The following is a 26,790-nucleotide window of genomic DNA, read 5'->3' as shown; positions in this document are numbered from 1 at the left end:
AGGAAGAGTTCTTTCTGTGGCTCACAGTGATTTCTATTAGTCTGTGGGCATGGAGGATGGACACACTTTCTTTTAAACTTGACTAAAAGTTAAAGGAGCTGGTCAGATACCTCCCAGTGAAGCCCCAAAGAGGACTCAACTCAAATCTGCATTGATTTCCATAAATATTTTTACAAAGAAGAGGAGTAAAGAATAAAGCTGGAATCCCATTTCAGAATAGATTTCTGAGTCTTTTACAAATTGTTAGAGCCTGAGTCCATGGCCTGTCATAGGAACACAAGAACACCCAGGGTTGTCCTAAAATCAATGTGAAGCATGACTTAAAAAGAATCAGGTAGTGTCTCTAAAAGAAAACAATTCATTCCATGAACAATTATTGAGTGCCAGACATGTAACAGCATCGTATGAAAAAGAGTTGGTGGGAGTATCAATGGGATCAGGACAAGAAGTACAAGATGTGGTCCCTGCCCACAAAGAATGTATCATCTATTTGGGGAGATAAGCAGTGGTGTTATTGAAGGGGGGCTGTGCTTGGGGGTCAGAAAACTTTCCCTTAAGTCCTGACTGTAAGTTTTTTGAAGGCAGGGATTGTCTTTTGACTCTTAGCACAGTATCTGGTACATAAAAAGGGCTTAATAACGTTTATGAACTAACTGACCATTATTTACTTACTGTGTTACCTTGGATATGTTACTTCTTTATGAATTACAATTTCCTCTTCTGCAAGCTATGTAGAATGGTATTTGTATTACCTATTTTACAGAGTTGTGAGGATCAAATGAAATAATTTATATAAAGTGTTTTGTAAACCTTAAGTGCTATCAAAGTTATTATTATTATTAACAGAAGTCATCTTATTATTATAAGTTATTATTATGACATATGTGAAGCCATATTATTAGTAACAGAAGTCAAAGTAACTGGCCACGTGTTCCCCCATGATACTCAGCTGAAGGATACCAGTGGAGTAAGTCATCCTGGTGGCACTGAGATCAAATTTTCAGTAGATAACAAAAAAAAATAATTCTCGAAGAGTAAGAATAGGAACTCTAAATCCCATAATCCTAATTCTAATAAATATAAGTTGAATAGCAACACAAATTTAAATCCATACGCATGTACATATAACTAATGTCTGTTACCATGTAAAAGTGACAACAAACAAAACAATTATGGCACAAGGGAATCAACTTGAGGGTCATCCCAGGTAAACACATGAGCAACAAGGGTGATTAATGGGTTTAGTACAGACCATATATGGAACAGCCAAGGAATACAAAATAAGGGGAAAATTCTTACGGATTGGAGAAGTTATGAGCTTGGCATTGAAGATTGGGTAGGCAAAGGAAAGAGGAAGAGGGAAAGGGAGAGTCTTTGAAAGAGATATGAATGGAGGTGTGGAAGAGGGCATCAGAGAAATCAGAGACATGTGAGATGAGGAGGTTAACTTGGTCAGAGTAGCAGTGGTGGACATAAGTTTCGGGCTAGTGGATATTAGAGAGGAGGAGAAGGAAGCCAACTGCTATCCTGAGGAGTCTGCAGGAGATTTGATCTAATGGATAGTTATAATAGTAGCCACTGCAGGTCTTTGAGCTAGGGAATGAAAATAAAAAAGTCTTTTCTTTCTGGATTCTATTTTTGGTCATTCTTTGCATCTGTAGGAAAATATGAGTATGTGTCTCCTAGGTTTATGCTGGAACTGAAGGAAAAAGACCTTGGGGCAAAGAGAAAATTATTTCTTCTTTGCTCCTAGAAGATTTAAGATCTTTTTGACTGCACCCCTTGCTTGGTACATTTATGGACTCCCATATATTTATGTATTCTTATGTTGCAGGCCATTAGCTTTTTTTCCAGTGATGTCAATAGCCTGTTTGAAGGGGCTGCCTTTGGTCCTCTGATTATCATTACAGTCGGATCAGTAATTGCTGCTTCTGTTTCCTCTTACATGACTATTGGTCCCACAGCACTCATAGGAGTCACCTGCTACCTCCTGATTTTTCCCCTGCAGGTAATGTACTGTCTTTTAAACCACTCTATGTTGGACTGTCTCCCGAGGGTAGCTGTTGGGGCCCTGGAACCCTAGACATATTTTGGGGAGAATGTTTCCTGACTACTGTATTTCAATGTAGTTGAGATTTAGTTTTATCCTTACAAGTCCTTGTAAGGAGCAGGCACTTATTAAGTGCTTACTAAATCGGATTCTGTTCATGAGAAATAGTGAGCTGTAAGAGCACAGTCCTTGATTTAGAGTAAAACACATGGGTTCAGATACCAGCTCTGCCACTTCTATAATGTGGGGACACCATCAGTTGTCCTTGCTGCCTCACAGGATTGTCATAATGATATACAAAAGACTAAAGATGTATGAAATATTTTGTAGCTGAAGTTTTATGTAAAGTAAGCATAACAATATTTTAAGTCTGACCATACTCAGTTGTAGCCTACATAGAATGATAACTCCTCAGTCCTATTTGACTTCTTTATATTCACTCTCATCTTCAGATAACGCAGGAGATATGTTTGGATATTCATTAATTATTAAAATTATAACTTTGTTCTCATTAATTGAACAGTTATCTCTGAGTCCACTACTCCAGTTGACTAAATATTGCTTATTTAATTAACTGGAGAAATCCTGATGCAGTAGATAGGGTACTAGAATTGGAAGCAAGAAGATCTGGGTTCAAATTACACTTCAGATGCTTATTAATTCTGTGACCCTGGGAAAATCAATTAACCTCTATAGGCCTCAGTTTCCTCATCTGTAAAATGAGAAAGTTGGATTAGATGGCCTCTAAGGTCTCTTCCAGCTTTAAAACCTATGAACGTTTTTCATTAGTGGTTGCTCACATCTCTTTATATAGCAAAACTCCTAATTGCCTAGGTTTAAGTAAATATCAAGTACTGACTATATAACTTATTAGGTTAACAAAGAATAATCCAAAGACAAATAATTATCTACAATATATTATCTATAAGAAAATAAGAGTCTATGGTCCCCTAGCTTAATAACAACTACTCTTAATTTCTTCTTACTTCTGAAACAGTTCCATCATTCAGCTTCATTAAATAGCAGCTAAAGTCTCTCAAGAAACCTTATTTATTCATAAAATATAAAATTTATTCAAAAGATATAAAAGTTGAACTCTATCCTCTTAGAGAATACAGCCTTTCTGTCTTCTCACAATCTTTTCCCAGTTTATAACAGGAAAACAGTCTCTTTGCAAATGTCAGTTAAAAATCAATTGCTTTCCAAATGATGGTTAAAAGTCAGTCACTTTACAAATAATGAATACTCCCTATCTGCTCATAAACTCTTCATAAATAAAAGTTAGAAATTACATACTTACCAATGATTCCTTAGAGAGTAGCAATTAATTTTTCTTCAAGATTCTAAAATCTCTTGAAGATATAATAACAGAGGTTGTTGAAGCTAGTATTATATCTGAAAAGATAAAATTCACTGTATCTCAACAGGTAAGAAATGTATGGTTGATGATATGAAAGCCATTTCTAATCATATATCTGTGCGCAGTCTCATCATTGATTATTTATAGTGAAATGAACAATTAACTAGAAGAGTAAAGACAGGACACTGAATGGAAGTTTAATAACTCCTGCACAACCCATTTAACCAAATTAGTGATGCTGAAAAAAAAGGGAAATGGACAAGGGAAAAGACATTGATTCTGATCTTACAACTTCCTATGGAAGTTAAATTGATGTAAACAGTTGCCACAATCAGGATCCCCAAAGATCCTAGACAGTACTTCACTCAGCAATCACTTGGTCATATTACCAAGAGCAGCCCAGGACAACACCAATTAAAAATATAAACTCATTTGCAAAATGGTACAGAGAAGGATGAAAAATTGTGAAAAATAACATTTAAAAAGAACAGTGAAAAACAGTCTATAGAAAGCCTAATGTGAGACCCAATTAAACCAGATCATCCCATTTAGTTTTTTTCCACTAAAATTGGAAAGAGAACAAAAAAAAATTTAACAGATATGCCAAAAGTGATCTATAGAGAACTATTCTTATCTTTAAGGATAACATATCACACAGGGTACCTCCTTACACTAAAGGGGAACCTGGAATTTAGAACTACTAAACTTGATTCTCCCAATGCAGTCAGATTAGGGTTCTAAATTAAGTTCTAGGATTTTTCTTCAGGAATAGTTTTGACTGCCCCATGCATAAGACAAAATTCTCAACCTCACTTTAAAAAATTCTCTTCTTAGCAATTTCTAAACAATATCATTCCATCCCAACTATAGGCATTTTTGACCAAGATTATCGTGAGGTTACACCATCAGACTGCTGAGGTCAGTGATAAGCGTATTCGTGTCACAACTGAAGTTCTCACCTGCATTAAGCTGATTAAAATGTATTCTTGGGAAAAACCATTTTCAGCCATCATTAAAGGTATGAAAAGGACATGTTTTCATATAGAGCCATATAATGTCAATCTTGTTTAAACCTTAGATCCTTTAGAGTTATTCAACTTTCTACCTAGAATACTCTTGGGATTATTACATAGCTGTCATTTTTTTGTCTTTAAGCTTTAAGAAATGAGGAGCAGAAGTTATTGGAAAAACTTGGATTTCTTCAGAGTCTCAATTCTTCCATCTTATTCATTGCACCAACTGTAGCTACTGTTGTGATGTTTCTTGTCCACACAGCTTTAAAGCTAGAACTCACTACATCAATAGTAAGTGTTCTGAATATATTTCTTTTCCCCCCCTTCTTATTCATAACATCAGTTGGAAATGAGTTACTTTACATTTCTTCTCTAATCTTGGCCCTCTGAGATTTCACAGGTAGAAAATGTAGCCTCATGTTGCCTTTATTCAAACCTCTCAGGTTTTTTCCTAGTAAGCGTGTATGTGAAATGAATGTGTGTGTGTGTGTGTGTGTGTGTGTGTGTGTGTGTTTGATTGAATAGGAATGTTTGGGTAAAAGGATTTAAAAACTGTGTTTTCATTAGTATAGGGGATTTTTGTTGTGTAAACTCCTGTCAGTGATGGATATCAACAAGCTATCTGTAACTCAGTCTCAGAGAGTTGCCTAGTGCACTGAGAGTTAAATCAGTCAGTTGGCAATGAATAAGCATTTATTAAATGCCTATGTTCTACCAGATACTGTGCTAAGCATTAGGAATAAAAATAAGAAAAAGAAAGACAGCCCTGCCCTTAAGGAATTTATAATCCAAAGGAGGAAGATAACATGCAAAAGGAAGATGAATGGGGGCTTGGGGAGAAGGTAATATGATTGAATCTAATTCAAGGAGTGTGGAAATGAAAAGTTGACTGGTTTGGGAACCCCTCTTTAAAAAGAGGCATTAGGAGGAGTGCTTTGCTCCTCCATCCTTCCAATCAGAGAGGCTGAGGGTAAGAGGTATAAATACCAAAGTGGATGCAGTCTCACTCGATAAGATTCCCAGAGATGATGAGATTTCCTGGGAGCCACGATCATGATGGCGTCTAGTCCGAAGAATGCAGCTGGTAGGAAATGAGTTAAATAATTTGCCTGTGGTCAAGTTGCTAGTATCTGGGAGATGTAGGACTGGAACTGAACTTTTCCTGACTCCAATGCTAGGCTCTATCCACTCTTGCACTATTGGTCTCTTTGCCTTTAATCCATCCCTTTTCCAATGCATCCTCCACTTGGCTATCAAACATATATTCCTAAAGTGCAGATCCACCCATGTCATCCTCCATTCATAGCTCCTCTTTGATAAAATATAAACTCTTCTGTTTCTTCCTAAACTCCTCATAATTTGGTTTCAAACTACACTTCCAAACTAATTGATCATTACTTTCACTTAAAAATTCTGTTTGAACCAAATTTCTATTCCCTGTGCTGCTTCAGAGCCTTTGCAAAGGCCCCTGCTTTTGTTCATGAGAATAGACACCAAAATCTGAAAGAGTTTTAGAAGCAAATTTATTAGGTCATTTAGTAGAGGAAAGCAAGCTGGAAAAGAGGTGTGGCTTCCCCCTCTAGGTGACAGATTTCTATCTCGTAGTATTTTGACTAAGGTTTCTGTCCAAGAGTCACACACAAATCATTTGATAAAGATAGAGCACACAGGCATCCAAAGGGAGCACAAAACATAAGCTTGGGTGGACCCTAAACAAGACCTGGGCATGGGGACTCCAAACAAGAACGTTTTTGGTAGATCCAGGACAAGAGAGAACCCAAAATACCTGGTAGCCATCTCCAGCATTCCTAGAGAGTTACTGGAGTCAGGAGACATTCTGGGCACGTATTGGATTTAAACAGTATAATGATTTTCCAAAAAATATAATAAATCATTTTTTCCTACAATTTCATCCTTGGGGACTTTTCCAAGCCCAATATTCTTATAGTAGTGAAAGCATAATTACAGAAGCAAAAAGCTAAGTTGTCAAAGGGAGTTCATTAAAACAACCAGAATCAATGAAATCTTCTTTCTTACTATTTATCTTCTCTAAAGCTTGATTTGTGTCGTTTAAGTGGGGTAGGAGCCAGATTAGTGACAAACTGTCCCCAATGTCTCATACTCACAGGGATCAATTTGAGTAAGTCAAGGGTTTTAAGTCAGGGAACTTCAATTTACAATCAAGAAACAGGTGCATTGTGGACAGGAATATCACAAAAAATCACAATCCTATGTTTCTTTCAATGTCATAAAAGCTGAACGACCTTAGTTAAGCAGTCATAATGTTATATCTCCCTTAAAGAGACAAATCTTAAGCAGACTCCATAGGTAAACTAAGTCAGATTACAGATTAAACTACTTAGAGGGCCCACAGTGGAATGATTGAGAGGGAAAAATTTATAAATCACCAAGGTAACTAGGGTCAGAGAAATCCTCTCTTATACAGTTAACTAGGGTAATAACTAAATCATTTGGGGGAGCTTCCAACTTTCCTTTGGCTTCCACCTGAGGAATGTCAAATAATTAAGTCAGATTTTGATCAGGTGAGGTTAATAAAAACAGAAAATGGGCTTTCAGTTAACCAAAAGTTTCAGGAAGACTGGCTCTGATGCCTGAACAATAAATAAGAGGAATAGGAAATACCTCATTTCCAGGCAAACATCAACACCATGAAACAAAAAAGCCAAAGTGATACGATAACATTGTTATTGTTAAATAACATTAAGGCTTCTTGTAATCCCCTCCCAATGCACAGTTCATCTTGAGTCCCAGCTGTCATATATAGTCATCTGATCCCTGGAAACAGCTTCCCTTGGAAATTCTTGACTAGGCCTTGCTCTCAGGGGAGTTTTGGAGGAAGCTTCTTCTAGCAGATCCACTACACTTACATAGACCCCCTAGATAATTTTGCTAAAATCTGCCAGTAACAAGCTTGATACAATTTAGTACAGCTTCCTAAATTTGGTTTTCCAAATGTGATGAAAATCAACTCAAACTTTATGTAGCTAATTTTATTATAAGGAGAATATCAAATTATGAACCCATAATTCACCTGAGACTTTAAAGAATTTCAGTTTTTACATACCACTTGCTCTTTCTATGTGCACTTAACCCCTTTATCTGATATGGACAATGCCATCAACAGGCAGGAAGAATTTTAAAAAAGAATCCATGAGGGCCTGATTTATAAAATGTACCCTTCTGTCTCTTAATATTATCAGACAGAAACTTAAAAAATAGGAAAAATATGATTTAAAAGTTTACATTTATAAATGCAATTTTATATGTAAAATCCTTAATCTAATTTTGAGAATTTATTCCTAAAACACACTCAAGGCCTGTATATCCCATTAGAAACATTTGAAAGCCAATCATATATATCCTAGTTCTTAGACTTCTAACAGTCTTTGTTACTTTCTCAAAGTTTACTATTTCATTAAATTTAAAAATTTTTACATTTTATCATGTCCCCCTCTTTTGAGGATATATATTATCTTCATATAATCCTGAAAGAATGAGATACATTAAGGACTTAATCTTATACACAAATGTCTAACTATTAGTAAGGGGATGGCAAGCCTAAGAATTAGTTTTACCTAGTTGCTTAGGATATGGACCTGATGACAAATTCAGATTAAAAAAAAGAAAAATCTTTCATACTTGCATCCTATTAGAGTAACTTTCAGAGAGAGATTTAATATTGAAACAACAAAAACTTCCTCAGTTCACCTACCCTGATTATAGAAATTTGCTATGAAAGGAAAAAGGAGGGACATGGTTATGACAATGTCAAGGCTGTCCCTTCAAGGACTCAGACTCACATGACATAAACCATAACAAGGGGAAAAAAAACCCATTAATTCTGTTTGATTCTGGGTAAGAGTCATAGTTAACAATCTAAATGGAAGAGACAATGTGTTAAAAATATATACAAAGCAAGCTACATATAAACAGGATAAATCGGAGATAATTAACAGAAGGAAGGCTCTGGAATTAAAAGGGATTGAAGAAGGCTTTATGTAGAAGATGGGATTTTAATTGGGACTTAAAGGAAACCAGGGAGGCTAGTAATCAGAATGGAGAGGGAGAGTGTTCCAAGCTTGGGGGCTAGTCAGAGAAAATGCCTGCAACTGGGAGACTGTCTTGTTCATGGAATAGCCAGGAGATATATAGAAACTCCCATTTAAAACTAGTGTGGCCTATCTATGCTTTTCTCCTCATTTTGGCCCTATGATTAGAGTATGATATAAACCAAGTACCCTAAGGGAGTTAAAATGTGAGAAATTATTGATAGAATGGGAGGGAAATCCCTTTTGATGAGGGAAATGATGGCATGAAAACAAGACAATAAGAATCTGAGCCCCCTTTGTCCCTCCACTTCATGATCATTTTATATTTACTTAGCAATATGCATGTTCTCTCACCCCACCTTCAGCTCTTAAAATAGAGACTGACCTATAACAGGCAATTAATAAATGCTTATTAAGTTGCATTAGAGATGAGACAGATCAGGTGTGCGGAACTTGCAGCTTCAAGGCCACGTGTGGCCTTCTATGTCTTGAGGTGCAGCCTTTTGACTAAGTCCAAGTTTTACAGAATAATTGCTTTTATGAAGGGGATTTGTTCCATGAAGTTTGGATTCAGTCAAAGGGCCACACTTGAGGATGTAGAGGACCACGGGTTTCCCACTCTTGGCAGCATCTGGGATGACCCCATATCTATACTGTGAAAAAGTCAGAAGAGGCTTACAGACAGAGACTAAATGGGGTGTTCACAAGAGAAAGAGTGAAAGAGAATAGATAAATAATATAGTCTTGGCAACTGCTGAGTAGGATATTGAATTACAATGGCTGAGCTCATTTAACCAAAAGGGAGTCAAGCCAACATCAACAAGCAAAGTCAGCAAGGGTATATTGGTCATTTGTTTACTATTACAATGAGAAATACAAAAGAATTGTATAGATTAGACGTACACACCCCAACTAATTAAAGAATAATGTAAGACTAAGTAGATGATCAAAGGCTAAATTATATGTTTCAGAGTATAAGTGCTGTAGGAGATCAGAGTAAAAGTAGATAAGCAGAAGTTGAATTAGGTAATTCCTAAGATCCCTTCCAGCTCTAACCTTCTTTGATTCTTAGGTGGGTTGAAGTTGATCAGGGAAGACTTATTGGACAAGGTGGTCCTTGAGCTGGCTTTGAAGAATGGGTTTGGAAAGTCAAAAAAGAGGGAGGAAAGCATTTGAAGCAAAGGGGAAATGATGAGAATAGAGTTTTAGAGTCCATTAAAGAGGAGTAACAGTTTGGGTATCCAAGGCCACCACCACAGAAAGACTGAGACAAGGGAATATTGCTTTTCCTCCTCATCCTTTCCCCACCTCCACATACTCCTTAATATTGTATGGCAACTGCTAGGGAGACCCACCACTGGGAGAGGACAGGCCAGAAAACCCCTCGTCTGGAATGAAGCACACCATCTGGTAGCTTTCTATTTTAACTAATTTTTTTTGCTAACTACGTACTAAGATGAGATGTAGTACCATGCCAATCTAGATTTCAACACCCTGGACCAAAGTCCTAGTTACCCTACATTATTTACAGATCTGCAAAAATGAAAAAAAATTGGATTGAATTATTCCAATAACAATATTCCTACCCCAGCACTGTGAAGTAACAACATAGCCATGTAGATCAGCAAGGCTGTTCTTTGTGCCTGTATAACAAGGAATCCTAAAAAACAACAACCTTTTTTCTCTCCCGTTTCTTCTCCAGGCATTTACTACTGTGGCAACAATGAATATACTGAGGTTAAGTGTGTTCTTTGTACCTTTTTCTGTCAAAGGGTTTACAAATTCACAGTCAGCTGCGAAGAGATTGAAGGTAAATTTTGTATTATTACTCAGCTTGGCATGTCTTTATCATTTATTATATATAATATTATATATGCACATATAATATATAATATTATATATTGTTTATTATATATCATTTATTATCAATGACATCTTTTAGATGTACCCTGCCCTTAACATGTACAGTCTATCCAATGTGAGTTCTTTGGGATGTTCAGGAAAGATAGTCTACGTAAAGCAGTACCAAAACAAGCATTTCCTAGTCTTCCCACTGGTAAAGAAGAATGAAATGTCATGAATTCTGACTCCACTAGGACATTATAGTGATTTTTCAAAAAGAAATGAGTTGATGTAACATGTTAGTGCACATAGTAGAAGGACCACTAGTATAGGTATCAGGAGATTTGGATTCTAATCCCAGGGTGATCACTGACTGGCTGTGTGACAATGACCAAATCACTGCCCCTTTCTGGACCCCAGTGTCATCTGAAAAATGAAGGGCTTAGATCAGATGATCTTTGAGGTTCCTTCTAGTACTAAAATGCTATGATTTTGTTCTATGTCAAAGTTTAATCTCAACACTATATGCAGAAAATATCATTTGCTCAGTATTAAATAGTATAAACAGAACTTTAAAGATTCTAAACTAAAGATTCTAAAGTTGTAAAAGAACTTTAAGATTCTAAAAATCAACTTTTATATATTTATTTAAAGATAATGAAACCATTCTGTGATCTGGACAGTCCACTCATTGATAGTGACATTTTCTCTAATTTGTCTACATTAGTGAGTTTTAAAGATTCACTGAAGCTGCATTAGTGAGATTCGTGTCCATTCTGAAATGAATTGTTCTTTTTTTTCCAAGCACTTTTTCCTGAGGAAATGCCCTACATTTTACGTCCAGGAACTGAAAGGCTCTGCTGCATTGGTTTTGGACAACGCCACCTTATCTTGGGAAAGGAATGATGGTGGAATCTGTAATGGGGCTGTGGAGATCAATGAGAATGGAGACTGTCCTGACAAACCTGATGTAGGATCATCTCAAGAGAAGAATCAGCCAACTCGGAGGCTCAGCCACCTTGGAGAGAGAAAGACCAGTCTAGGCCCAGTGTTGCACAATATAAGCATTGTGGTGCCAAAGGTAAAGTTACACATTGCCCACATGGCCAAATCAATGCCACCTAAAAACGGAAGTCATAGAGTAGAAAGGAACTAAGAGATTATCTCTCATTACTCAGGATAAAACTGAAGCTAGAAGGATGGAAGGAAACTGCCTAAGGTAACAAAGCAACTTAGTAGGAAAACCAGAATGACAAGTCAGGTCTCCCGACTCTGAGGTCAGGACTATCGTACCACCTTGAAGACCAATCAGGCAGACCAATTTGGACTGACATCAGCAGCTAGATGACTCAGTGTCTATCGAGTGTGAGAAATAAGTCTATAAACTGAGGAGGACTTCAGTCCAAATCTGCCCTAAGGCTCTTACTAGATGTGTAATTTCAGGCAAATCACTTCTATTTGCCTCAGTTCCTTCAACTGTAAAGTGGGGATAATAGTAGCACCTACCTCCCAGAATTTATAATCAAGTGAAATAATATTTGTAAATGCTTAGCACAGTATCTAGCATAGTAGGTGCTTAATAAATGCCTGTTTCATTCTTCCCTTCCTGGTACATGCAGAATATAGAACTGGGCATTAGGTGTTTGGAATACAAAGGACAGGTAGAAATTGAGCACTGAATGTAGAGTTAGAAGGCCTTGGTTTGAGCCCCAACTCTGTCACAAAGTTGTACCAGGATTCTACTTCCCGCATCTGTAGGATCCTTCATCAGGACACTTGCAATTCTAAATCTTATGACAAACTGTGAAGGCAAAGTTTCTGCTGAGGCCCCAACTCACACAAAAGCAGAGTAGACACTTGGAGTAATTATGTCACTCAGAGTGACATTTAGAGTGATTTTAGGGGCTCTAGGAGAGTTCTATGCCCCCAAGTATTAGGCCTTTGACCTAATTCTGTTACCTAAAATTCCACCACTGGGGATTATCCCCTTGGGTCTATCACCACCTCCTCTGGTTCCTTGGGCAGAGTGGTACAATGAAAAGATTACGAGATAAATTAGAGGTAAACTCAGAGGGACGGCACTAAGAATTCAGAGGACTGGGAAGGACTTCCTAAAGAAGGGAAGACTTTAAAAGAGACCTGAAGGAAGCCGGGGAAGCTCGAAGGTAGAGATGAGGAAGAAGAGAGTTCTAGGCTTGGAGGACAGCCAGTGGAAATGCTAGAAGTCTGGAAATGAAGTACAGTATTGGAGGAAGAACACGGGTGCCAGTGTCACTGGATTGCAGAGGGCGATGCAAGGTGTAAGAAGACAGGGAAGGTAGAAAGGGGAAGGTTATGAGGGGCTTTAAAAACCAAACAGAGGATTTTATACTTGATTCCAGACTTAATAGGGGACAATTGGATTTTATTTAATAGGGCCTGGGAGGTGAGGAGGTGACATGGTCAGACCTGCATTTTAGGAAGATCAGTATTACAGTTGAATGGAAGATGATTTGGAGTGAGGAGGGACTTAAGTCAAGGAGATCAACCCATAGGCTACTGCAAACTGTATGGGTAGGAGGTAATGAAAGCCTGCACCAGAGTGGTGGCAGTATCAGAGGAAAGGAGGGGTGCACACAAGAGATGTGACAAAGGTGGAATGACAGGACTTGACCTGTTGGATATGGGGTGTGTGTGAGAGTGTAGAGTCAAGGGTGATCAGAGGATGGTGGTACCCTCAACAGTAACAGAGAAGTTAGGAAAAGGCAGGGATTTGGGGGGAAATTAATGAGTTCAGTTGGGACATGTTAAGTTTAAGATGTCTGTGGGAATCTATTTCAAGATGTCTAAAAGGCAAAGATGTGAGACTGGAGCTCAACAGAGAGTTTTGAGCTGGACAAATAGATCTGAAAGTCATTTACACAGAGATAATCATTGAAACCATGGGAGTGGATGAGATTCCCAAGTGAAATAATATTGCAGGAAAAGACAAATGAGTCTAGGACAGTATTGGGGGATCCAAATGTTAGTGGACATGGCACAGATCGAAGATCTGGCAAAAAAGGAGAAGCAATAATATGGGTAAAGAAGAGAACCTGGAAAGAGCAATAGAATAAAAATCTAGAGAAAAAGAGTATTAAAGAGAAGAAGGTGACTGACAGTGTCAAAGACTAAGAAATAGATGAGAATTGAAAAAAGGCCATTAGATTTGGCAATTAAGAGATCATTAGAACTATGGATAGAACAGTTTAGTTTGAATGAGCATGGATACCAGATTGCAAAGAATTATGAAGAGAGTGAGAGGAAAGGCAGTGGAGGCACCTATTATAGATAGGTGCCTCATTTTGTTTAGCCATAAAAGGGAGGTGAAATATCTATAAGATGAACAGGGTTGGATGGATGGATCACGTGAGGGTTTTTTGAAGGTGGGGAAAGATATAGGCATATTTGTAGGCAGTGGAGAAGAACCAGTAGATAGAGAACAATGGAAGATTATTGAATTATTTATTTAGTATTTTATTTTTTCCCAGTTACATGTAAAAACCAATTTTTAACAGTTTTAAAAATTTTGAATTCCTCCCTCCTCACCTCTCTCATTGAGAAGGTAAGCAATTTTATATAGGTTATATATGTATAGTCATGCAAAACATATTTCTATATTAGTCATGTTGTAAAAGAAAACACAGGCAAAAAAACCCAAGAAAAATAAAGTTAAAAAAAGTATGATTCAATCTGTATTCAGATTCCATATTTTCTTTCTTTGGGAATGGATAGCATTTTTCATCATGAGTTCTTTGGAATTGCCTTGGATCATTATGTTGCTCAGAATAGTTGTTATTCGCAGTTGATCATCTCACAGTACTGCTGTTACTATGTTCTCCTAGTTTTATTCATTTCACTTTTTATCAGTTCATGTAAGTCTTTCCAGATTCTTCTAAGAGCATCCTGCCTCATCATTTCTTATAGCATGACAGTATTCCATCACAATTATATTACCACAGCGTGTTCAACCATTCCCCAATTGATGGGCATGCCCTCAATTTCCAATTCTTTGCCACCAGAAAAGAGTTGCTATAAATATTTTTTTACATCCAGATTCTTTTCCCTTTTTTAAAATCTCTACTAGATGTAGTAGTGGTATTACTGGGTCAAAGGGTGTGCATTGTTTTTATAGCCCTTTGTGCATAGTTCCCAATTATTCTACATAATGGTTGAATCAGTTCACAACTAATGGAAGATTATTGAGAGAGCAGGCATGATAGAATGAGAAGTTTTCTAGAGAAGATGGCATAGAATGGGATTACTGGTGCACACAGAGGAGTTAGCATTGGCATGGAGAAAGGTCCCCTTGAGCAAGTCATTGATCCTCCCTAGACCTTAGTTTCTTCATCTATAAAATAAGGGGGATAGACTAGATCAGTGATATCAAACTCAGTTAGAACTGGGCTGCTAACCTGTATGTAAAGATCTCTGACAGTGTGATCTCAATGCAGTCATCCCTTGAGGAATCTCCCAGCTGTATGCCATAATGGATCCCAGAAGTCCTGAACTACAGAGACTCCACTGGCTCCGAGGACTCTAGCTTAAAGTGAATCTTTAACTATATTTTTATATTCCCAGGCCTCAGTATTCTCACCTATACAACGAATGGGTTGGACCAATGAACTTCTGAGGCCCCTTAGAGTTCTTGATCTACAATCAATTTTGAAGGATATCATCCTTCAAAACTTCTTTGAAAGGATTTTAAGACTTGCTTATTGAGTGGTTTGTAGAAATGGTGGGAGGACAATTGCTCCTCTTCTCGATGCTGTTTCTTTGCCAACAAAATGCATCACTGGGCATGTGAATAAGGTTTTTTGAGCTGCAGTAAGTTTGGGGCTGTGGGGAATATCTCACTCAATACTCACCTGCTTTCAATTGTCTTTCAGGGGAAGATTTTAGGGGTTTGTGGAAGTACAGGAAGTGGAAAGAGCTGTCTATTATCAGCTATACTGGGGGAGGTAAGTGAAATGTGCCAGTGGATGATTTCTATTCACACTGATCTAAATATCATCCATCCCTCCCCATACCTTAGAGGACTATAATAATGCAGCCTTCTACTACTATTTCTACTACCATTACTACTACTATTACTCCAACTATTGCACCACTTAACATTTGCAAGTGTTTTCCTCACAACAAACTTGTGGGGGGGAGGAGAAATGGGGGAGGGACACAAATAACATTATCCCTATTTAGCAGACGTGGAAACTGACAGAGAAACTGAAGGACTTGTCAGTGATCACATGACTAGTAAACATCAAGCCTGGGGTTTCTCTTCAAGTCTTGACTGAGTTCTGTGTTCTTTTCACTAAAGCACACTGACTAATTGATCTCTCCACTAAATTGATGTTTTTGTGTGGGGGATTAAATTGAGCTCTTAGGCCCACTTTTTTCTTTTGTTGTCTACTCAAGCAGTGCTTCCTTTCTGCCGCCCCCCCCCCCCATTTTTGCCTCTTGCCCTACACTTTTTAAATGTGCTGCTATCCATTTAGAATACCCTGGTACCAGATGAACAGCAAACATCACCTCGGTGTGGGTTTTGCAAATTTGACTTTAAACTGATGGCAAAGATCTCATGTACTTTTGACCTCTCAAAGTCCCTTCATTTCCATTATTTCACTGGATCTTCCAGGCAACCTTGGGATTATTATTTCTATTTATTCTATTCTATTTCCTACTCTACAGTTGGTAATAGAGACTTAGATAGGGGGAATGATTGCCTGAGGTTATCCAGTAAAACAGAACCATGTCTTGAATCTGGATCTCTCATTTCCTCGTCCCTTTTTTTGATCTTTCAAAAGCTATTAGTGACCAAATGATCCCTTAGTGAGGTGGTGAGAATGAGCATGCCTCTATAAATGACTTGACTTTCTACCAAAGAAAAGTTAGGGAAGGCCCTGGAAAGAATAATCATTCAATAAGTAAGCCTTTATTAAGCATTTGCCATACCTCAGGCACCGTGCTAGGCTCTGGGGATGTAAAATACAAGGATGAAACAATCTCAACTCATAAGGATGTAACATTTTAATGGGGAGGGGAGGAGATGACAAGTGTAACTATAATTATATACAGAATAAATATGAAGTCAGTAAATAGCCTATGGTCCACAGACTTACAATGGGGAAAAGTTATATCTTTATTTCAATATAATTTGTTTCCTTTATAGTCTCTCACATTTTATTTTCTACATTTAAAAATATTATTCTGAGAAAAGGCCCATAGTTTTCACCAGACAAGGTTCATGACAAAAAAGTTAGAAACCCCAGAGACAGAGCAAAGGCAGAATTTTTGATTAAGGAAATGAAACAGTTGTGGATAATGGTGTGACTTGGAGTGAAGAATTAGGCCATGGGATTAAGGAGTTTGAAGGAACATCAGTATGGGTGCTGAAAGCCCTCTAGTCTAAGGGTAAAAGTGTTTTTTGCCTTTACCCTGTCCTTTCCTTTTTTTTCTCTGACAGATAATTCTACTATGAATATTTTCATAAAATAGCCCATGTTGGCAATAAATTCCTTGTGGATATAAAGTCAATAGTGGGATCACTGGGTTAAAGGGTATGAACAATGTTGTAACTTTCCTTGCATAATTCCAAACTGTTTTCCAAAATGTTTGGACTATTTAAAAGCTCCACCAGCAGTGAGTTAGTGTGCTTGTGACCTTATAATCTCTAAAAGTGGATCTTTCCCCCTTTGAAAATACTTCTTTGACAATTTATGAGCATGCAAATATTTATAGTAGCATTATCTGATAGTTAAAAAAACACCAACAACTGGAGAATTACTGAACAAATTGTGCTATATTAGTGTAATGGGATATTATTATACCATGAGGAGTGATGTATATGGAGAAACCACTCATCTTGCTTCAGAAGGAGAGGCTGAGCTCCTGAGGTCACTGACACCCAGGGAAGTGGGAGGGCATAGATTCAGAGAAGAAATTTCATGAGAATGGGCAAAAAAAGGATCATGGGGAGGGCAAAGAGTAAGAATGAACTGCAGAAACAGGGACATAGGAAAATTCCTACCATGGGGCAATACTTGTATCTTCTCTATCAACTGTAGAAATTGGTATTTCTAAGAGTGAGGCACAATAAAGAGGAGTGGGGAAGGAGTAAGATCTATCATCACGTAGAATAACAACACAAATAACATAGCAATAACATAGAAACTTTGGAAGACATATCTCAAAATAGGTGTTGTAGAAGCTCTAATTCCATGAGATCTGTAGAGAATAAAGGGTAAATAAGCAAAAGGGTCATAAGCAAAGAATAAAAGTCTAGAATAGAAAGCAAAGGGAAGATAAATAATGAAGAGAACAAGGGAAAGAAGTCCTTTTTAGAAACAGGTGCAGAAAACAAAATACTAAAATTTGAAACAAATTGAATGGGGAGTTAGTCAGGAAGCATTTATTAAACACCTTCTATGTGCCAGGTACTATGCGAAGCATTGAGGATATAAAGAAAGTCCCTGCCCTCAAAGAGCTCACAGTCTAACGGGGGAAGATGAGAAACAAACACATATGTACAAACAAACTATATACAGGATAAATAGGAAATAATTAACAGAAGGCAGTGAGGTGCTGCAATAGATAGCATGCCAGACTTGAAGTCAGGAAGACTCATCTTTCTCAATTCAAATCTGGCCTCAGACACTTACTAGCTGTGTGACTCTGGGCAAATCACTTAACCCCATTTGCCTCAGTTTCCTCATCTGTAAAATGAACTGGAGAAGGAAATGCAAACCACTCCAGTATCTGTGCCAAGAAAACTCCAAATGGCATCACGGAAAGCTGGACATGACTGAAATGATTTAACAACAATTAACAGAGGAAAGGTGTCAGATTGAAGAGGGATTGGGAAAAGCTTCCTGTAGAAGGTAGGCTTTTAGATGGGACTTGAAGGAAGAAGCCAGGGAAACCAAGAGGGGGAAATGAACATTCCAGGCACGGAGGACAGCTAGTGAAAATGCCTGTAGTTTGGAGGTGGAGTATCTTATTCATAAAATTGCAAGGAGGCCAGTGTTACTGTATCAAAGAATACTAAGGAGGTGAGGGGAGAGAGAGGTGGGGAAAAAGTGCAAGAAAATGGGAAGAGGGGTAGGTTATGAAGGGCTTTGAATGACAAATACAGGATTTAGTATTTGATCCTGGAAGTGATAGGGGAGTGATGTTTATTGAGAAGGGGAGTGACATGGGTAGGGGGAAAAAGGTGCTTTTACTTGATGATTTATCTGAAGGAAAAAAGAGCAAAAGAATTGGATAACTAAATAAAAGGAAAAAATGAAAAAAGAATTATTAGGTTAAGCAAAACTCTAAAATTAGGAAAAAAGGATGACAAATGGGAGAGATAGGGCTTAAAGATAAGGAGAAGCTAGCCAGTGGGAACAAGATTTCCTTAGAGTTGCACTGTCTTTACAGAGGAAGAGGAGGGAAAATATCCAAATTTGCAAAGAAACTAGACTGAAATTACCAAAGGGCTTAGGAGAAAAAAAATCTCTTGGTCAAGAAAAAGGGCTATCACTTTGTGGGAGGAGGGTCTAGATCTGTGTTTTCATGAGTGTTGACAAAACTGCTTTTATCAAATCAGAAATGATAACTGTTTTGCGACTTCTAGCTATAGAGTTGTATGGTGTCACTGAGTCATTAAGTGATATGTCCAGGATCACTCAGCCAGTAGGGGTCAGAGGCAGGGAATTTCAGTTGAGGTCCTCCTGACTGTAGCCAGCTGTCTATCTAACTAATCTGTGCTGCCACTGTGCCACTAAAACAAAGGGCAGAAACAAGAGATGGGAAAATATATAGTTTCCTCTTTTTATTGAAGGGTTGAGTGACAAGGTATATATGACGTGCTGTTTGTGATGTCCTTGCTTAAATTTTCTTATGGGTTTTATATGTTACAAGAGGAGATTCAGTGATTAGGAGGGCAAGGGGGAGTGGCATATTAGGGATGATTGTGATGTAAAAACCAAAAGCATGAAAAATAAAAACTTAGGCAAGTCATTTAACCTCTAAAAAACTAAGCAAAACATTTATTTTTTTAAAGGAGGGGATTAGACTAGATGGACTTTACGATGTCTTCCAACTCTAAATTTATGATTCTATGAATTATGAAGAGATGGGAATTCTCAGGAAGAATAAGCCTTTTGTGGAACTAATATAGTGATTTTCTTAATTCAGCATAATACATCTTTCCCATAAAGGACAATTCCCCTATCTAGTGACCAAGGTGTGATCCAACCAACAGGCATTCCTAGCAACTGGGTGGTAGTGGTGATGGTAATTAAAAACATCTTTTCAACATAACATTGTAGTGGCAATGTAATGGAAATAATCCTGGATTTGGAATCAGGAAATGTGAGGTTTTAAAAAACAGGTTTTAATTGACTCCTTTTATTTAAATATCACCTACATTTACCCCTGTATTCCTCTCTTCGCTTTAGCTAGAGTGCCATTCCTTATAACCATGATTTTTCTTTTAAAAGAAAGAAAAAATTCAGCAAACCAATCAACACAAAAAAAATCTGATGTTATGACACAGTGTTTCATACCGGCTCTGTGAAGAAGTAGGTGAGGGAGGAAACTTTTTACATGCATCTTCTTTAGGACCAAGAGATGTTAGGTAGGATACTAGATAGAGTGCTAGGCATAAAATTAGGAAGATTCATGTTCTTGAGATCAAATCCAGGCTCAGATGTTTACTAGCTGTGTGACCCTGGGCACAGTCACTTAGCCCTGTTAGACTCATTTTCTTCATCTGTAAAATGATCTGGAGAAGGAAATGGAAAACCATGCCAGTATCTTTGTCAAGAAAACTCCAAATGAGGTCACAGAGTTGGACCTGTTTGAATACAATAGTAACAATAGCAACAACAGTTAGTCATTATAATTTTGCAGCATTCCATTTCAATTGTCTTGTCCTGTTGGGTTTTTCTCATCTATATTGTTGTAGTCATTGTAAATATTGTTTTTCTGGCTCTATTTACTTCATTCTGCATCTATTCATCCAAGTCTTTCCTTGCCTTTATGAATCCTATTGTTTCTTATAACACTGTAACATTTCATTCCATTCATGCACCACAATTTGTGTAGCCATTTCCCAAATGGTGGGTATCCATTTTGTTTCTAATTCTTTGACACTACCAGAAGTGCTGCTATAAATATTTTGCTGTATATGGAACCTTACTTTTTGTCAATGACCTCCTTAGAGTATGTGCGTAGCAATGAAATAAAAACATAGGGAAATTTTAGTCACTTTATTTGCATAGCTCCAAACTACTTTCTAGAATGCATGAAATCACAGCTCCACCAATAATACATTAGTATTTATTTCTTTTTGCAATTTCTCCACATTGATTACTCCAGTCTTTTGTCATCTTTGTAAATTTTGGGAATATGAAGTAAAAACTTAGGGTTGTTTATGATTTGCATTCCTCTTATTAGTAATAGAGAGTGTTTTATGTAGTTGTTAAAAGGATGCAATTCTTCTTTTGAGAACTATTCATATCCTTTGACTACCTATCCATTGGGGAATGGTTGATCTTATATGCTTTTGTTACTTGTCTATAAAACTGTATATGAAACTCCTATTGGATGCAAAGATTTTTTTTCACAGATTTGCACAGTTTTACTCCCCTTCTAAAACTAGATGCATTAATTTTGTGTTTGCAAAAGCTTTTCAATTTAATATAATCACAATGATCAATTTTATCTTTTGTAATTATCTCTATCTTTTGTTTAAGAATTTTCCCTCATATGAGTTGTCTGTCCATTGTGTCCCTCATGTAATCTTTGTGCTTGTTCACTCTCCCTTACTGATGTAAGTCTATGTTTATGGTGGTGGAGGAAGAATGTCCCGTTATCTTCTTCCATTCAATTTCAGTAAATGCCTTTGCTTTGGAAAAGAATCCTTGCCCTCCCCCCATCCCTACCTCAATAACTTGTGAAAGGCAAGTGGTCTACCTTCTCTTCTATTTTATATGGTATGATAAGAAATAGGGCAGCTAGATGGCACAGTGGAAAGAATGCTAAGTTTGGAGTCAGGAAGACCTGAGTTCAGATCTGGCCTCAGATACTTATTGGCTACGTGACCCTGAGTAAGTCTTTTAATTCTGTTTGCTTTAGTTTCCTTATCTGTCAAATGAGCTGGAGAAGGAAATGGCAAACCACTCTAGTGTCTTTGCCAAGAAAACCCAAATGGAGTCTTGAAGAATCAAACATGACTGAAATGACTGAACAATGATTAAAAATGTGAATTTTAATCCTGCATTCGACCCTTTGGTAGATGTTAAATCAACTCTCTGAATTTCAGGCAATGTGGTACAAAGGAGGGCTGGATTTGTAATCAGAGGGCCACAAATTCTGACTCTGGTGTCTATCTATCACATTGTCCGTATGACCTCAGGGCAGTCATGATCTAATATCTGGACCATCATTTTCTTTTTTTTTTTTTATTTAACTTTTAACATTTATTTTCACAAAATTTTGGGTTACAAATTTTCTCCCCTTTTATCCCCTCCCCCCCCAAACCCAAGCTTTCTGATTGCCCCTGTGACCAATCTGCTCTCTCTTCTATCATCCCTCTCTGCCCTTGTCTCCGTCTTCTCTTTTTGGACCATCATTTTCAATCCTCATCCTTCCACATGAGAATGTTGTACTGGATTTCCTTTAAGTCTCCATTCAGTTTCATATCTATGACTCTATTATTTGGGAAGGTTTTATAAACCATAAAGTATAATGAGTTATTATAAGTATATGAGTATAAGTATATGAGTTATTATTCATGAACACCTTCACCTAGTAATTTATGACCTTTTCCAAAATAACTAGACCTTCCTCCTCCAAAGTCTCATTAAAATTTTTTTTAAATCACTAAGTCAGAAAATAGCAAAATTATGTTGATGTAGATAGGAGATATTTAAGATCTTTAACAAAAAATGTAGAATTTGTTCAGTGCTGTGAATGCATCATGAATAGTATTGTTTGTATTTCTTTACAATTCTCTAGTATGTTGGGGCAGGTTCTTCTCTCAATTTTGGAAACAGAAAGTCTGAGGCACAGATGGTTTTACCGAAGGTCACACTGCTCATTCAGTGGTGGGATGAAAATTACACAGATGCTAGTGCCTTCCCCACTAGCCAGCCCCATCTCCTCACCACTGTCTTGGTTCTCATGTTGGCCATTCCTTCTGCTGCAGATGAATTTACACACTGGGTCTGTGGGAGTGAATGGAAGTCTGGCCTATGTCCCCCAGCAGGCATGGATATTTGGTGGCACTGTCAGAAGTAACATACTCATGGGAAAAAAATACGACCAAGCCAGGTACAATTCAGATGTCATTTTGTGGATTTGAGGGGTGGTAATGACCACAGGTATACTATTGGGATGATGAGAATGGGACAGACTTGGGGTAAGATCTCCAGTTTCACTAGGCTGTGGAGAACTGAACATAGATCTCCAAAAGGCACTGAAAGGGAGAAAGGGAGACCATCAGTGAAGTCAAAGATCCTTGAAGGAGGTAAATGATATATATTCTGTATCTTCCTTGTTTCATTCTCATTTCCACTCCATTCTTTCTGGGGTTGGGTATGGGACTAGAAGCTGTGAGTGAGAGTAGAAGTATACAGGGAGTCAGCCCTCAGTCTACTCCAAAGATGTTCTGCATGGGGTCGCTCTAGGAGAGCTTTTTAACTTTGTGGGGGAGATGGATGCCACTTGGTTTGTTATAATTCACTCTCCCTCTCATCAAAGTGCTGGATGGCTCACAAAGATGTTTGTACATGTCTGTGCATGGGAGGCAGCATGTTGTAGTGGACAGAGAGACAACTTTACATAGAATTCGGGTTCAAATCCTACTTTTGACATATAATAGTTGTGTGACCATATATAATAACTGGGTAACAAAAGGGACAAGTAACTTAACTCTTTAGTTCTCTATGCAGCTTTCTAGGGCTATACACTATCAACGACCTAGAGTTCTGCATCAGTGGAAGGACTCCCTCTACCAGAAGTTATCTTCACCAATGACATCATAGATCCAGCTTCCCCTTATACTTTCCACCCATCCACCCACCCACCCATCCATCCATCCATCCATCCATCCATCCATCCATCCATCCCGGGGTGTGCTGTAGCCAGTTCATAGTGACTTGTGAGAGCTAATTGTTAAATTTGTAGTGTGAGTACTTACATTTTAGAAATTGGCAAATGCAATAAATTAGGGCTTGATTTATTGTTTGTTAACAGTTTCAGCGTATGAAAGTGTTAGAGAAAAATGTTAATAATGCAGATAAAACTTAAAATTGTTGTGTGCTTTGAAGAGCCAGTTGTTAAACATTTACCAGCACATTCCTGATTACATACATACATATACATATGTATGTATGATGTATATATGTGTATGTATAATAAGTATATATCTATATCTACGGGCAGTTAGGTGACACAGTGGATAGAGTGCTGGGCCTGGAGTCAGGAAGACTTCTCTTGTTGAGTTCAAATCTAGCCTCAGATACTTACTAGATGTATGACCCTGGGCAAGTCATTTAACCCTGTTTGCCTCAATTTCCTTATCTGTAAAATGAGTTGGAGAAGAAAATAACAAAGCACAACCACAAAAATTATTTAACCACATTCCCACATATATGTGTATGTGTGTGTATATGTGTGTGTGTGTGTGTGTGTAGAGAAATTTGATACAGTGAATAGAGAACTGACCTTAGAGCCAGGAAGACCTGTGTTCAAGGCCCACCTCAGACTGAGATGATTGTCAGTAACATATTTTGTGGAATCAGAGAATATTAGAACCTAAAGTAACCTAAGAAATCCTCTAGTCCCAATCTCTTCACTTTATAGATGAAAAACTGAATAGGGGAAGAGACTTGCCCAAGATCACATGAATTAGAATCATAAGTTGATAGTTTTGAAAACTGCTTACCTTTCTACCATTTGGTTTTCCTCAGATATCACCAGGTGATCCATTCCTGTTCACTGAAGAGAGACCTGGAAATTTTACCCTATGGAGACATGACTGAAGTGAGTGATATGAGAGAGTCTGGGTAGATATCAGGTCACATCCATTTTATTACTGATGCATTCAGGTTATAGAATCTCCTCCAGTTATCCTTTCTACACTCCTCTAGTCTGCCAGGCAGGAGTCTACTTAACTGTCTTCAGATCAATGGGTATATAGAAATATTTCTTTAGGTGAAACAGAACACTTCCCAAGTTCCCAGAGCCCTCTCTACTCAAACTAGAACCTCTGCATCTCTTCTTTCGTGATCCTCAAGCCTTTTCTGATACCTTCTCTTCCTGAGGTTCTCTTATAGAATAATCAGAGCCTAATTTATCCTAGCTTCTGAGAATGAACAAATCCATCCCCCAAGTCATCTTCAGCTCTCACCTTAGGATCAAGCAATGTTACTCTCCCTCCTTATAAAAAATCCCTCATCTGAATGCAGTGCAATTATTCTGACCAAAGTTGGCACTGGAGAAGACACAAGAAAATGCAGTCCTCTCCTTTCTATAGAGAGATAGAGGACTACAGGTGTGGAATATTACATATACTATTAGACACGGTTGATGTGTTGGTTGGTTTTGCTAAACTCTTTTTTTCCCCGTTCTTTTAAAAATCTGCATCAGAGAGAATGATTTACTGGGCAGGGGAAGAGGAGAGATATTTTTGGAAAGGAATATGATAAAAAAGAAACAGTTATCAATAAAAACAATGTAATTAAAATTCCCAAGCAAGTGAAAAGAAGACTTCATTACCATAAGAGCTACCACATAGGAGCATATCTGAATGATAGTTTTCCCAGGCAGATCTGAACAACTTGACTTCGTAGAGGCATCAATTATGATAATAAATACTGATGTTTATTTGCATAATGTTTAAGGCTGTAAAACACTTTGTACATATTATCTTGTTTGAGCCTTATAGCAAAGCTGTGAGGTAACATAGGTAATATTATCTCCATTTTACACATGATGAAACTGAAGTTCAGTGAAATTAAGAGGTTTGCCAGTGATCACACAGGTAAGCCCAGATACTCCTGGCTCCAGGTCCAGTACTCACTCCATCCACTATCTCCATTCTGTGGTGGTGCTATTACCTTTCCTTCCACTCTTCCTTCCTTCCTTCCTTCCTTCCTTCCTTCCTCCCTCCCTCCCTCCCTCCCTTCCTTCCTTCCTTCCTTCCTTCCTTCCTTCCTTCCTTCCTTCCTTCCTTCCTTCCTTCCTTCCTTCCCTCCTTCCTTCCTTTTTTCTTTTGCATTTGGGGTTAAATGGCTTGCCCAGAGTTACACAGCTGGTAAGTGTATGAGGCCAAATCTGAACTCAGGTCCTCCTGACTCCAGGGCTGGTATCTTAGCTACCCCTATTTTTAACTTCTCAAAGCACATTCACATCTCCTGTGATATCCGAACCTTACAAGTCCCCTGGGAGATAGGCAGGATCTTGTTATCACTTTTTTACAGATAAGACAGAGGCACAAAGGGACATGAACAAAATCATACAGCAAACAAGTGACAGGGGCAAGATTTGTACTCAAACCTCCTGCCTCACTATCTGGTGGCATACATAGTGGAGAGGATGCTAGACATGAAGTTAGGATGACCTAGATTTGAATCCTTCTCTGTGATGCAAGGCAAGTCACTTAGCCACTCTTGACCTTAAGGTTCTTTATCCATAAAAGAGGAATGATAATAGTTCCTACCTCATAGGATTGTTATGATGATCAAATAAGATAAAATATGTGAAGCTCATTGCAGACCTTCCTTAACATGATCAGTCATGAGAGCCACATCAGCTCTCTGACCTGTCTCATGCCTCGGATTCCCTGGCATTGGCACTGACCATCTGGGCCCCTTCTAAACAAAGGTTTGACTTGAACAAGGACCAGTCATATCCACTCCACGTAGGACAAAACTCTGGATGGAGATAATGAAAGCTTGACTGGATTGTGTTCATCATCTGCCTCTTGCTGATCACCTTGCTTGGTTCTTTCCTTTTTATTCCCCATTTGCAGATTGGGGAGCGGGGCCTCAACCTCTCTGGGGGTCAGAAGCAGAGGATCAGCTTGGCACGAGCTGTATATGCCAACTGTGAGGTCTACCTGCTGGATGACCCTCTCTCAGCAGTGGATGCCCATGTTGGGAAGCACATATTTGAAGAGTGCATTAAGAAAGCACTCAGTGGGAAGACCTTGGTTCTGGTGACTCACCAGCTACAGGTAACGGTAGCCATTTGTTGAAAAATATTCTGATTAATTAAGGTGACCAGTCCCCCATGATTTAATAACTGTACAAAGCCTTATAATGAGTCCTTTCCATTAATGTCAGGCAAATGGTGTCATCAAAGATTTAGGGCTGGAAGAGATACTGTACAGCATCAAGTCCAACCCTATCATTTTAAAGATGAGGAAACTGAGACTCAAAGGGGTTA

The 26,790-nt window shown here is 38.0% G+C and overlaps 1 protein-coding gene across 2 annotated transcripts in view; it reads left to right on the top strand.

Annotated features, from left to right (window-relative positions):
- The window catches only part of ABCC11 (ATP binding cassette subfamily C member 11), a 71,118-nt gene that overhangs the window by 15,928 nt on the left and 28,400 nt on the right, over positions 1–26,790 (top strand). For both annotated transcript variants that reach the window (XM_072632142.1, XM_072632141.1), the window contains exons 7-15: positions 1,835–2,008; positions 4,281–4,428; positions 4,566–4,714; positions 10,196–10,303; positions 11,141–11,416; positions 15,243–15,314; positions 22,547–22,671; positions 24,312–24,384; positions 26,375–26,578. In XM_072632142.1, the coding sequence (XP_072488243.1) occupies positions 1,835–2,008; positions 4,281–4,428; positions 4,566–4,714; positions 10,196–10,303; positions 11,141–11,416; positions 15,243–15,314; positions 22,547–22,671; positions 24,312–24,384; positions 26,375–26,578 (1,329 nt within the window). The remainder of the gene's footprint in view (positions 1–1,834; positions 2,009–4,280; positions 4,429–4,565; positions 4,715–10,195; positions 10,304–11,140; positions 11,417–15,242; positions 15,315–22,546; positions 22,672–24,311; positions 24,385–26,374; positions 26,579–26,790) is intronic.

Source organism: Notamacropus eugenii, chromosome 1 (genome assembly GCF_028372415.1).
Source record: "Notamacropus eugenii isolate mMacEug1 chromosome 1, mMacEug1.pri_v2, whole genome shotgun sequence".
Classification (NCBI taxonomy): Eukaryota; Metazoa; Chordata; class Mammalia; order Diprotodontia; family Macropodidae; genus Notamacropus; species Notamacropus eugenii.
Note: the sequence above shows the minus strand (reverse complement) of the source record. Positions and strands in the feature narration are given on the sequence as shown.